The sequence below is a fragment of the Haemorhous mexicanus genome, chromosome 6 (assembly GCF_027477595.1).
Source record: "Haemorhous mexicanus isolate bHaeMex1 chromosome 6, bHaeMex1.pri, whole genome shotgun sequence".
NCBI lineage: Eukaryota > Metazoa > Chordata > Aves > Passeriformes > Fringillidae > Haemorhous > Haemorhous mexicanus.
Genome location: NC_082346.1, coordinates 41,757,008 through 41,771,801, shown reverse-complemented (window position 1 = coordinate 41,771,801; position 14,794 = coordinate 41,757,008). Strand labels below are relative to the sequence as shown.

Sequence of the window (14,794 nt, the reverse complement as noted above, 5' to 3'; positions counted from 1 at the left end):
TTTGACTGTTCAAATTAAGAGCTATAAGTTAATAACATGGTACATTCTAATGCTGTTTCCTGAAAGCCATTACTGTTAATATTTCTGGGATTTAAAGCATTTACACAAGTAAATGGCTGTTGCTGCCTACTATACTTGTTAAACTTCATATGTTAATGCAAACTTGATAGGCCATGCCAAAAATGTAACTCACAAATCAGTGAAATGTCTCCTACAATGTGTATAGATCAACACAAGCAAACTCCTAATTTCTAAAATATCAATAAAAAAAAATTACATTTCAGTTTTTAATTTATTTTTAAAAAATCCCATTTAAATGAGTAATAAGGGCACCATAATAAATTCTTTCTAGCTTGATAAATCATACCATAATTTGTGCACACACTAAATGCTGACCAAATTCATTAAATGCAATAATCACAAATTGCTTGGGGTTTCTATTCACTATTAACAGGCTTTAAATAAATGCCTATGAGATTTAGGAACAAAAGTTGTTTTTGAAACTTCCCTCCAAGGTTTTAATAAACTTAATGAGAAGGGGAAACTTGAAAAACCTCTAGAAACCTGAGTATTTTTCACTTTTGAATGCTGAGACACTGAAAACATACACAGTTCTGCTATTGCAAATGCTTTTGAGACATAAATAACTAGTCCTCTTTATTTCCAATGAGTATAGTATTCACACTATATTTATTATTTACCTCTGTAGCCCACATCCCTCATCACAGTCATTCAGCCTTCAGATTCACAATTTTCAGCTGTGTTGATGCCAATTCTCCTGCCTTTAACCTGCTGGCAGCTCTGTATCCCCTCTCACACAGGAGGTCAGGATGAAATGAGAGCTGTAACCCAACATCACTCCATAAAACAACCCAACTCCTTCACTAGACCACACAGAGCCTTTCCTGAGGGACTAAAACCCACTGATCCATGCAAATGTTCAGTGCAGCCCACCTAAATTAATGAGAATGGGTATTTCTCTCATTCTCCATACTGCTACAGAACATAAGGAATTAAAAGGCACATATATTTGGGTTGAAGAAGAAACCAGTATTTTAGAATTACAGATTTATTATTTTAAAATCTATATTTACTAAGTTAGGTATGTGCAAACAATCAGGGAAGAAACAAGCATTTATGTAATCTGGTTCTTTTGTCCATGTGCTTTTAAGTAATCACATTGTCATAGCACAGCTTTTTAGTGCAAAAATCAACCACCAGCTTTTCACTTCCCTTAGAAGAAACTAATACAAAATTCAGGCTGTAAGAAAGGGACTCCTATTTCAAAGAGACTGGTGAGCAGCAAAGCAGAAATGCAGGCTTTGATTCATTGATGTATTCACATTTTTCCAACAAATACCTATTTGATAAGGCCATTTCCTCACTCAGTCAGACATTGTACAGAAAATTTCCCCTATGAGTCACTCATTCATATTAGAATCAATCATTTTACCTGTAATAGACACGCAATGTTTGGATTTCTTCTTCTAGTTTTTTGCACTGTTGAAGAGCAGCTTCCTTTTCTTGTTGCAAAGTTATCAACTCTGCCTGTGAAATTATAAACAACCAACAACCAATTTATTCAGAACATCCATACTTTTTTGAAAACACATCAATCTGTGCAATAATTTCAACCATTATAATTGCACACATAGAGTTATACTGTTGTATGTAGCATAGTGCTGTGGTTTAACCCCAGCCAGGAACTAAGTACCAGGCAGCTGCTTGGTCACTTCTCCTTTTTCCCACTGATGGCATGGTGAGGAGAATCAGGAAAGGAAAGAAAAGAAAATCAAACTTGTTGATTGAGATAAGAACAGTTAAATAATTGAAGCAAAGTAAGCGATAATAATAATAATAATAATAATAATAAGGATAATAACATGAGTAATTGTAATAAAAAGGAGAGGGACAGGGGGAGATAAATCCCAAGACAGGCAAGTGATGCACAATACAACTGTTCACCACCTGCTGACTAATGCCAAACCTGTCCCTGAGCTGTGATCACACCCTTTCCTGGTAACTCCCCCCATTTTATATACTGGCACGATGTTTTATCACACAGAATGTCCCTTTGGCCACTTTGGTCAGTTGTCCTGACTGTGCTCCCTCCCAGCTTCTTGTGTACCTCCTCACTGGCAGTGCAGGACACACTGAAAGTCCTTGACTTGGGGCAAGCACTAAAACATCAGTTATCAACATTATTTGCACACTGAATCTAAAACACAGCACCGTACCAGCTACCAGGAAGCAAATGAGCACTACCCCAGCCTATTTAATTCTTATGAAATATTCGTTCTTTTTCTAGCATTGAAAATTTTCTATTTTTTTTTCCCCTAGCAGAATCATGTTTTGAATGGCTTCTCCCATTAAAGTTTTTTGAATACCTAAGGTTAGAACTCTTCAGTTCAGCCACGTGGTTATCAGCAAACATATTTCATATGAAATATATGTGTTGCTATACTGCGAAACTGTTGACCAACATATAGAGAGTGAAACAAGGCCCTTGGCATGAACTACTGACACATGACTCTGGTCTGCACATGGCTCCCTGGCTGCTAAGGGCAGTTCCCATGGTGGCAGCCCCATGGAACTGATGTTAGCAGCAGAAGAGCTGCTGGACAACCAGGACCCTGAGCAGTGGCAGGCAATGAGCCAGTAGGGACTGGAGAGACTGGCACCGATGGCACACGCTGGGATCTGGGTGCATTCTTACCCAGGATCTGGTTTATAGAGGGGTGAGAGAATCACCTTCATCTCCCGTATGTGAGCCCCACCGGACACTCCCCCTCCCATCCTTGATTCACACTGAAGGGAGTGTGACTCATGACCATAATGGAAATTGCAGCATGTGGCTTGTAATTCAGGAAGGTAGCCAGCCCCAACAGGCCTTACAGTTAAAGAGGAGGCAGGGAGAAATAAGTATTCATGCATATTTAATATGGGTCTATAGCTTAATCACCATTAATTTTAAAAGTCCAGTTTCAATAGCACTGCAGGACTGCCTTGAGGGCCCAGGTACCATATAAATAAATCAGTGGGTGATTTATTGTTGTAACAACAAGTAAGATCAGGCTTCCACAGCAATTCCTTGACACACGAGCCTGAGCATTGGGCTGTTTTCCAATGTTTTTAATTCATGGTGTAAGTTATTAATTGTACAAATGGTAGGGCCCTTAACCAAGAGGCACATGTGTGAGAAATGCCAGCTGTGGATTCTGCCAACTCTTCAGGACAGTGTTGCGGAAAAGTTTCTTGGTAAATTAAAGACCTGTTATATGAGCTACAAACCCATGAAGGGGAATGCACATAGTTCAGCCTCTAAGTCTGCCAAACTCACTGTATAATCATGAACAACTCTGCCTGTATGCCTCAAAATCTCTCTCCTAAAACAGGGCTCCCGCTTGCTCCTGTTTCCCGTTTGTCTCTTAAGACTGTAAGCCTTCAAGGCAGGTGTTTTACTGTTTACTGTCAACTCCCAGTCATCTATGGGCAATTCACTCTGCTGGTTGATTAATCATGTCCTGGATACTTGGCTGATTCCTGGCAAATTTTATTGAACACTGCATTGCACAAATGCAGCTACACAAGCAGTCTCTGAACCGTGCTGCTCAGTGGGTCATGTTGCACCCAGGGTTTTGCACTGCCCAGGTACAGGACCCACTGCTGTAATTGCTCCTGTGAGAGACATCCATAAAGTTTTAACAGGAAGTTCCCTGGTGAATAAAAACTTTCTTACTACATGGGGGGCGTTCCTTCAGCTTTAAAAGCAGAAAGCGTTAATGTTTAACATCTGAGTGACAGTGGTTTTGAGCTTCTGATACTGAAAACAATGTACTGCACGCTGGCAAGCCCTAACTTCTGTCAGAAAGAGGTTAAAATCCTCTGCAGGTGAGCCTCTTGCCTGGTGTAGCTTGCTGCCTTGCAAGCAGAACTCACAGAACACAAGATGTTAGCCAAACCAAGCTATTTTCTGTAATTATACTGTTCTGTAGGTGAAACAACATCCTTAAAAATTGGAAAACACACTTGAATCAAAGTAGGTGGTTTGTTCTAGAGGCCAGTAATTAACATCCTTGCCAATTTTCAGTGTACTGTGAAGTGTGATTGAAATGGTAGACTGGAAGGAAATGTTTGCAGCTGACACACCTACTCAGAGAGATTAACGGCTAGTCTCTTTGGAGAACTATCATAAAAAATACACCTAATGTTCCACTTGCCATTCAGGACAAGAGTCAGAGGCACTAGAGTCTTAAAACTATTATTTGTGTCAGTTTTTCAGCAGAAAAAACTGCGCTGATTTGAGACTGGGTTTGCATCTGGGTTTGTACCAATAAAAATATCAGCAGAATCAGGCTCTTTGGATCAAAAAAAAAACCAAAAAAACAAAAAACCAACAAACACAAGAGCTACAAAATGAAGGGAAGAAAAATAGACATTTGTTAGCCTCCTCAGCAACTTCCAGTGGAGTTGATACTAGGGAGCTTCATGAGACCAAAAAAAATCCAAGCACAAGAGTCTCTGTGCACAGCATGCAGCCATGCGACAAAATGACCCATTGTTCACAGGCCTGAAGGGTGGTAAACACAAATAAATGAGTCAAATATCCTCCCAAGGCAGAGATGTCTCCCTTCACTAGAAGAAGGAAAGCAAAACAGTGCTCATCACAAAGTTAAATTGCTAACTAAAATAATGGCATCTGCTCTACAATAAAGAATTTGGAAGACTCCTAAATGTATATTGAAATCCATCCATACTGCATATGGCAAAAATCCTGCATGAGCTCACCTCTAGTAATAACAATAGCTGCTTGAGAACTTTTTAACAAAATATTGTTCTTCTGGAAAATGTCAAGCTGTGGAAATCAGAACTTTTCACAGAAATTTATTTTGATTAAATTGTTTTGGAAGGTAAGGTAAAGAAGAAGCAAGAAGAATTACACACAGGTTCCTCTAGTGGTGGTTTCCCATAAAAAGGTCACTTTAGAGGTGAGCTTCGTCACCTTTTGGTATGGGTGCCACTCTCAGCAAAGCTCCTTTTTAACCCTGGAAGGGTATTCTGATCACTTGGATACTGTGAAAAATATTTCTGAAGATTTTGTTTTGTCCAGAAGCTCTTACACTTTCATATTTGGTTTAAAGTAGACAGATCCTTTCCCATCCTCTGTCCCCCTATCCACCTTCCTGCAAATATGAATTGTTGTTTCTCTATTTTCCCATTTTGCATTTTAGCAGTTTTTTGGTGAAAATTTAAATTTTCCAATTAAATATAAAATCTAATTGCTACCTATCAAACCTAAAATATCTGATCTCAACTAAAGAAAATCTCGGTACTGATCTTTTTGCTGTTGCTTTTGCTTCAAAACATTTGAAGGAGCAATATAATGTGTTTTCTTACCACAAAGTCTGGAAAAATACAAGACATAAGCAAAGGAAAACAGAGGGCAAAACTAGTTTTTATCTTTTCCTAATTCCTCTAGGGCAAATATATGCACCCTCAACTCTAATCTAAATTGAAAGAGGTAAGAACACACAGCCTCCTATGCTGTCAGGTTCTCTCTGGATCCTCACCTTTGTGTGAGAGATGGCTTTTGTAAGACTTTTCAATATCCAATAGGAAAGAAAAAAATCCAATTAACTTCACTAATAAAGTTTCATAGCATTATTTTTAATTTATTTATTTTCTCATGCATTTATAGACAACATATATATTAATATATATATATATATTTATAATAAGCATTTATATTTATTTTTCCTTTCTGAGATAGGCTAAACAAACAATCTTTTCTGTTACCTTTCACTAAGCAGGCTCTTCATTACCCTGATCAATTTAAATGCATCTCTCCTCAGTACTCTCCACTCCTGCCAGTGGAAACCTCTCACCTGACACATTCTTGTACTCTTTTTGCTCCCAGTCACCCTCCAGCCTGTTCTGTACACTGGTATTACCCAGTTGACATTGGAAACTCTTATTCATCCTGAAAAGATAATACCTTACACTTGGCACTGAAATTCCACCCTGCTGCTTTTGTTTTTCCAGTACTTGAGGCCATCCCAATCTTTCTGCAAGACAGCTTGAACCTACTTTGTATTAATAATATCTCCATGCCTTATTAGAAAAAACTCCCAGCTCTGTATCATCAAGCAATTTTGTTGGCACATTGCTGCTCTTCCTGCCAAAAGTTCTCAATGACAGCATTAAGGAAAACTGGTTCAGCACCAGCTGGTAAGAAATTGGAGAGAAATTCCACTAGTGAAATCCTTGGACCTTAACATTTCTTCCTTCAAATCTGTTTGCTGCTGCCTTCCTGCTAACTAGTTCCTTATTGCCTTTGACTAATCCCTCATCTCCTTCATGGGTACATGGCATTTTGCAGACAGACATGAGCTAAACGTGCCCATTCTTCCAAACAAGAGACGCTGGGTGAACCCTGTAAGCAGCAAACAGCATTTCCCACATTAAGCTTGTGCCTGCTTGTAAAATAACAATATACGCATTCCCCACTGTAATTAATAATTTTCCATATGGCACAACCTATAAGGTTATGTGTCAGATTATATTAAAATAGTTTCCTTGTCTAAATAATCAGTTTTTATATCAAAGAACCCTTGCATGATCATTCTTGTGTGAAAACTGTACTGCAATTCCCTCTTGATGGATCCATGCTTTAAAAATATTTTCCTTCCAAACTTTGAAGACTGGACAACAAAGACTAACAGCTCTACAGTTGTCAAAATTACATTTTCCCCCTTCTAAACATAGATGCTCTCTCTGCTAATTCCCTGTCATTTTACACTGCACATGGCCTCATAAGATCCATTAAAGAACTTCACTATCATTCCTGGAATTTCAGGTACCAGCTCTTTCAGAACTGGGGATGGAAACTATGCTTTAACCCAATGCAAGAACAGTAATCTATTGAACAGCTGCCATGTACTCCATTTGCATACATTCACTTTTCTTAACCCTTGTCCTCACAGCTGGCATCTTCACTGCTCAATGCTGAAACAAAAATTAAAATCACAAGCTTTTAGATCTAATCCAGAATTACCCCTGATCTCTATGCCATTCTCAGACCAGTGGAATATTTCCTCTTTCCTTGTTCTCATTTCAGTTGTTACACTATTGTTTGTTTCAATTTCCTTTCCAAGGGCAAATTTAGCTCAACCTCAGGCAGTTTTCATTTGTCTCTATATCTCCTGTTTTCTGAGACATAACTTCCTTACTTAATAAGTATCCTTCTTGTGGACAACTTACTTGTACTTTATTTGCATGGAAATTACAACTGACTCAATTAGAATGGGCCCCCTTTCTACACAGTACAATTTCCCTTGGCTTGACTGAGAAACATGTTAATGCCTGAGTTTAATGCACTATTCCTTCATTCACTAATAGTCACTACCAGCATTTTGCTTTCTGCTGACACAGGTTATTCCCATGGATTTGAAGAAGGTTGTGTGAGAAATCTGAGGAGTCTCCAGGTTAATTTCTACAATTTATGGTCTCAGTCGTTTACATTTGGTAGAGCCGCAAAGGGGAAAAGGGGGAAATGGCAGTAAAGGGGAAAAATGGCAGTAAAAGGGAAAAATGGCAGTAAAGGGGAAAAATGGCACTCTTTCCACTCTAGGTCCTGTGTTATCTGGAGTCTGAAATGGAATCTAGCCTCAAACAGACAACAGAGAATTGCTCCCATTTCTTGTGAGGAAGAAGTATGTTTCTGCTGATATTAGCAGGCTAGCTGGATAGGAAGAGCTCAGGTGTCTTCTCAGGGCAACAGGAGATTGGGAAGGCAAATAAAGATTTCTTTCATTCTGAATTAGAATTTAAAAAAACCCAAAACTCTGTAAAAAAATTAAACTGAAGAAATATTTTAATCTTACACTATTTTTAAGGCTTTTACATTTTACACATCATGTCAGTAAGAGAAGTACATACTGCCTGATAGAGCAGGTCATGTTGTGACACATATGAGATCCAACTTCTAGCCGTTCTGTTATTTTTATGTTAGCAGCTGCTACTTAGTGCAGATTACAAGAGCTCATCTTATTTTCTATATCAAAGTGTCAACACATCAAACTGTTTCACCAACAATACAAGCAGGTAATGCTTTGATCTAGAAAGGAATATAAGCACTTGTCTCATTAATTAGGGGATCAGAGGTTTTCAGGGTCAAGAAAAAGACCCCAGCTACCGAGAGGGCTGAAAATGGCTAGCACTCTAATAACACACTAAGCAATCTCCTTTTTTTTTAATCACCTGAAGTGTCAAATTGTTTCACTACAATACAAAGGGGACACATTGACCTAGAAAATTAGATAAAATGTTTCAACTTGCATTTAAGTATCAGCTGGCCTTGATGACTTTAAAAATTAAAAGGTAAAATTGGAACTTACTATAGTAGTTGTTAGAAAATATTGACACATCATGAAATACATAATTACCAAGAATAAGTCCAAATTTAAAATATAAGATTTAAAATATAAATGTTTTACTTCTGAGGTTTGAAATGTAGGTTCCAATATTTACCAAATAAAACTTCTGGGAGATAAACTGAGCCGGAAAAGTTTGGAATAGTAACTGAAATGATTAGAAATTCACACAAAGTTGTTTCTCAACTCACAATTTTCTAACAGAAGTAGTTTTTCTCAACCTGTTTTGATTTAAGAGTAAATGGAGAACTGTATTACTGATCCCTGATGGATCTGCGCTGCTGTGGAGGACCACTACAGCTAGAAAAATTCAATAAAGAACGAGCTGAAGGTTATCTGTGTATGTGAATTTCAGGGTAAGGGTGGCAATTGTGGGAACTCTTAACAGTCTTTAAGTTGCAACCCTCACCAACCCTCTGCCACAACCACACCCGGGTTGACATACCCTTTGGGCACAAAGGAAAGGTATCTCAACAGCAAACATGACCTTTATGAGTTTGCAGCAGGATGAAACAATCAATCATAATATTTTATTCTACAATCTAATAGTACTGTTGGTCCAAATAAATAGCTGTAATGAAACCTTTTTTTTTTTAAATAAAAAGCATTATCTCACTGCATTGTGAAGATACATTGGTTTAGATGGAAGTATTTCTGAGGAATGTCAGACAGGAATTCTGAGAGAAGAGAGAACTCCTCCCCAGCCTTGTGATTAGGTTATTTGTTTTGAATGCAGAAACCTAATGCTGACTCCCAGCTTCTTGCATTAACCCACTCTGGGCAGCCTGGTGGACTCCTCCCAGTGAGACTGCTTCCCTGCTCCAAAATCATGTGAATTATCCATGGTTCTGGTGACTATCTTTGTCTCTCTTCTCTCTCCGTGACTGACAAAAATATATTTTTTTTAATGGCTAAGTATGTGAAAAGCAGATCCAAAGAGGGGTACATCATGGAAAAGAAGATGAACTCCAGAATTCAGCCACCAAAATGTTTGAGGGTGCCAAACTTGGATCAGGGAGCTGAAATAAGGGCTTTCACATGATGTGAGAGCATCAACAGTGGCTTTTTAATCTGTATGATTTTCATTTACCTTACAAAAAATATATCAATGCTTTCTCTTATCGGAATTAAAAATTTTACCCCCAATATTTTCTTTTTAAAAGAAAAAAAAGGAATTATAATTTTCAAGAAGCATTTTGCTTCATGTCTCTCTTGTCACCTTCCTCAACTCAGCATTTATGCTATCCCTAATTTAATATTTTTAAGGAGTTTTTTGGAAGACTTGTAAGAGATGTCACTATCTGACATTTAAACACTTGTCTCCATCACAACAAATCCCTCAGTGAGAATACATTTTCATACCAGCTGAACATTGCTTGCATGGTTGTTCATTTCTAAGAGATCCTGTTGTGACTGGGACGTTAGCAACAGGTCACAACAAATTCTACACAGATTGTGCAATTAGAAGGAAAAAAAATCACCAAACAGCTTTTGACTGCTCCGAGAAAGAACACAAAAGAATACAATAGCAATTTTGCTGAGACTAGATACATATCTAGTTAATTTTATTACAATAAAAGCAAACAATATCATTATGCCTGACATGTGATGCCTTATTCTTGTGCTACGTGGTCACACTATATTGGGAAGAAGCTCACTGTATCAGCAGTATTTAACAAGCAGTTTGCTCCCTTACAAGCACGTATTACGGGCAGATTTGCCCACAGAAGTGGGCCCATCCCTGGAGGTGTTCAAGGCCAGGCTGGATGGAGCTCTGAGCAACCTGGCCTAGTGAAAGGTGTCTCTGCCCATAGCAGATGGATTGGATTTAGAAGATTACCTTGAAAGTCCCTTCCAACCTATGATTCTATAATTCATTAATTGCCACATTATGTAAGTAAGTATCTATATGAAATGCTCATGATAAGTTTCAGTGAAAATTAAGGATTTGCTCATCTAACCTTTGATATGATGAGACAAATTTTCTTCATCATCTGCAGTATTATTCTGTAATAAGCTATACTTTTTCAAAGCAGTATACTGATAAAATTGCAGGAAAAATTACCTATTCAAAGGACAATCCAAGGCACATGGTAAGAGTGTGAGAGTAATAGATGGAAGCATTTTATTTTAAAGGATGATTTAGGGAGTGAGGACGATTCTTTTGGAATTCTGCCCTTGTTAGGTTGACACAAAACTGCAATTGACTTCCCAGGGTCAAGATTTCATTTATTTCATGTATGGTTTCCATTCTTTAGCATACATAGGTTAAAAACCCCAAAGATACCATCATACATGCCTACTGTGCATACGGATAACTACCTAATGATACTGTAAGTCTTATTTTAGGTAAGATATAACCATAGGGGACAACAAAAAGGCCCCTGAAAATTCCAAGGATGACAGCTCCAAAATACACACTCATAGCTGGACTGGGCTTTGCACATAAGTAATGCCATGTGCAGAGACACTGACCTTTTGGTAGGAGGGATTTTATTAAGAACACAAGCTGGGGGTGCTTTAAAGACCAAATAGATAGGACTCTGTATACAGGTAGGTAGATATTTGACTCACTACTAAATCACTAAAGAAAACAATCAAGAATACTTTGTTTTAATAGAGAAATACCCATTCATGACTGCGATTTCTGCACAGTAGTCATGGCTTTACAATCTATATGAAAACAACACATGTAAATTAGTATCTCTACTTCTCAGATTAAATACCATTTATAGCTGTGGACCTGTGGAAAGGAAAAGTTACTTCATGTTCTGTAATTCAGGTTTGGCCTTGGTGAAATCACAAATTTTTTTTCTCCTCTAAAATTCCATTTGGAAAGTGCAAATTCAAATAAACAATGGAAAAACATCAGCAATACAGAGAAACTTCTCTTATTTGAAGGTGAAACTAAGGATATTGTTTTGGGCATAGTTTAATCATGTACCTCTTCATGGCTCTATAGGTAACTGGACTGGAAAACAGATACTCCCCTTGAAGACATATCAGGTTACCAAATATAAGTTTATAACAAAGGATAAAAACCGTCTCTGATTTACTTTAATAATAGGCATGTTTCCCTCAACTCTGAGAGGCCTGACTTCATACCATAAAGATGATTGCACTATACATGAAACTTTACTGGCAATCTTCTTAGGGAAAATCAAGAAGGAAACAACTGTGTAAGCTGGAGTGAGCTGAAGAAACCTTCCAGGAGGTGTCTGCGTCCTACTGGCAGGTTACTCTGGGAAAGCTTCAAATGTCAGCACCCATGATAAACCCATTGTCCACAAAAATTACTTTGGCCACCTATGATTTGAAGTCAGTATCTGCCACAAACAGCAAATTGTCAGCACATGATCCAAAAGGTAATGTCATGTTGTCTCAGAAGCTTTGTGGTAACAAAGACCTATTCAATAAAAACAACTTTACCCTCAGCCCCAAAAGTGTCTTTTCCAGTTTGGGGCGGAACTGAACTGGCAGAATAACAGAAAAAAGTTCGTATTACAGCCAGACATGTTTTATCTGTGCAGGAGCCAGAAAATGTGTGCTCTCAGGGCTCTCCATCTGGCACATTTTTGAGGCTCCACTAACAGACCCCAAACTAACCACAGCACCCAACTCTCTGTTGCTAAAAAGAACAGACCAGAAATTATGTTCCAGCCTTGAGATGTACTGGCATGACTTTACTCATGTTAAAAAATGGTCAAAAGTTCTCTTCCATTCACCTTCCTAAAAGGAAGGGCTGCTAACACCAGACTGTCAAAGGGCCAGAGGCCCTAGCACACAGTATGGTTCAAAAGCATCATCTGGGAGAGTGGGTTATAACTATGCCAGGGAGTTCTCTAAAAGAGTGCACGAATGGTTGCATGTCATTGTGCAAGTCCATGCCCTGATCCTATTTTTGTTACTAGTCTGTGTTCAGATAACTGGTCTTGTCAACTAGTAAGGGCTTAACAAACTTGATAAATCTGACTTTCTCATTCCCAGTAAGCTTTTGAGGCACTCAGCTGTTAAACAGGTATCACCCACATCTCCACTTCAAGGATGCAGGAGTAGTTCTTTCTCAAATCAAAGGCAAATTTTTCTAACCTTTCTTCATCACTCAACTTCTACTGCAGACTCCTCCTTATAGTAAAGTCCTTGGCTTTGACCAGCCATAGAAGATTCATTACTTTTTGAACCTAGTTGCCCTTGTCACCTCTGATTTCAGTGTGACAACAGTCCAACTGAGACTCTCTGCAACAGTTCACAAAGCTCTTTCCATAGGAAAAGACATCACTGAAATAATTCATTCTTTGTAAGAGGGGAAAATCCAGCATGCAAGGCAGTAACTTTAGGGAAAAAGTTTATGCTTCAGAGCTTATAACAGATGCTAAATGATAATACTCTCCAAAATAAAACCTTTCACATGAAGAGACAGAATGACTGTTACCTCCTGACAGACAGTACTACTGCAGAAGGCAGCAGTGTCTGATCACATTATCAGAATTTAACTAAAATTCTTTCATAAAAGCCATGAATCTGCAGAGGACTATAAATATGAATGGGCCCAGTTACATCATATTACTCTTCCAGGATTCGGAAGGAAAGGCAGGAAAGAGACTGAGAGTTAATGTTTATTTCTTCACCTTGTGGTCTTCACCTTATGACTAGCAGGTAAACATACTCAAATTTATCTGATATTTTTGTAAACAAAGAAACACAGAATCAAAGTGCAGAGTTCAAAAGCAATTGTTACATCTAAGAAAAGAAAAAAAAGAATTATTGAATAAAAGTATCTGTTATCAGGAAATTTGGAAATAAGAAACAATCCATGAGTATGCCCCACACTATGTCCAGGGCATAAATACTAAGACATTCTCAAATGCAAGTCTGTTAGTACTTATCTGATATCTAAAGTTCTTATCAAACAATACAGCAAGACAATTTGAGTTCTCTCTCCAGCTGGATTATGTCATGCTTAGCTGGGAAAAAGACAGGAGCTCCATGTCTGCACTTGAGGCTGGCTGTAGGCATCATGACCTTGAGCTACTTGTGCAACTGGAGTGACCATGAATTTCTGAGACACTGGGAACAAGCCACCATCGTGTCTCCTGTGATGCAAGCATCCTCAACAGATAGTTCAGAACAGTTTCAGTCTCTTATTGTTGCAATGCTTGCTGTGTAAAAGGGATCAGCCATATTGAGTCTGAGTAGCTGATTCTGAACAGAACAACTCCCTGAATTTTTCTTTCTCCACAATCTTACAGCAATGCTTTCTACCCAAGTAGAACTCAGAGTAAGGACTTAAACTAAGAAAAGTAAATAGAAGTGTTGGTGAGCACATACATTTAAGTCTTTATAGAAAACATTTGTCTGAAAATAGTACAGGAGAAAATTCAATAGAGGGCACTTTTCTATCAAATCAGCAGGCAAAGGATCCATCCATGGTTTGTTATGGATGCTATACTGTTAAGAGAGATCGCTTGATACAGGTGAGTCACCTTCACTCAGGACTCAAAAGTATGTTCTGATTACTGCTGCTTTCTGTTAAAAATCTATTTACTAATTTTTTTAATGAGGTAATCATATTACTTTCTACTGCATATCCATTCAGTTAGATTCTAGTAGATTTTTGCATTTGGTTCCTATGTATGTTTTGGTGCTTAGTTGCCTGAATTTGTGTTGCAACTCAGACTCAACTACATTTCAACTGGGAAAAAAGTAATATTGTAATCTTTGGAGTAAGGGAAGTGAATGAGAAAAGAGATACAATATCCATGATAATTTTCTTAAAAATTGTTAACATGTGAAATAAAATAATATAATCCACTGAAAAGATAAACATTTTTCTCAACTATCAAGACTTCCAGCAATTTTCAACAGTATAATCTAATACAGAATGTTTATTTCTTTCTTCTTATTTGTGCAACACTGGAAACATAATTTTGATCAACAAAGATTGTTGTGTACAAAAAATCTTCATGATAAACCCAGACATAAACACTCATCTGTGCTACTATCTTAAAATTTAACCAATGCTTTTGTTTTTAATCATTCAGAGTATATATTCTACTTTTGCTCCTATTAGACATTTCTCAACTTGAACACCTGCTGAACTAAACTCGTCTTGCCAGAATATTTTTAATTATGCAATCTGTATTCTGTCAATGGCAAGCACTTGAGCAGAATTTCTTTTATACCTTTCAACATACCCAGCAGACAATTAAGAACTCAGTGTACAGAAATATTTGCCAACTGAAAGGTTAGTAAGGCAAGTTTAATCAAGTGATCTTGACTAACTTTTACCAAAGAATCACAATTTTCATAATCAGTTTATCACTTCAAAACACCACTTCAAATGCTATTTCTTAGAAATTTTT

At 37.7% G+C, this 14,794-nt stretch overlaps 1 protein-coding gene across 6 annotated transcripts in view; it reads right to left on the bottom strand.

Annotated features, from left to right (window-relative positions):
* MIPOL1 (mirror-image polydactyly 1) overlaps window positions 1-14,794 on the bottom strand; it is a 188,750-nt gene that overhangs the window by 50,559 nt on the left and 123,397 nt on the right. For all 6 annotated transcript variants that reach the window (XM_059849928.1, XM_059849929.1, XM_059849932.1 and 3 more), the window contains one exon: window positions 1,454-1,548. In XM_059849928.1, coding sequence (XP_059705911.1) covers window positions 1,454-1,548 — 95 coding nt within the window. The remainder of the gene's footprint in view (window positions 1-1,453; window positions 1,549-14,794) is intronic.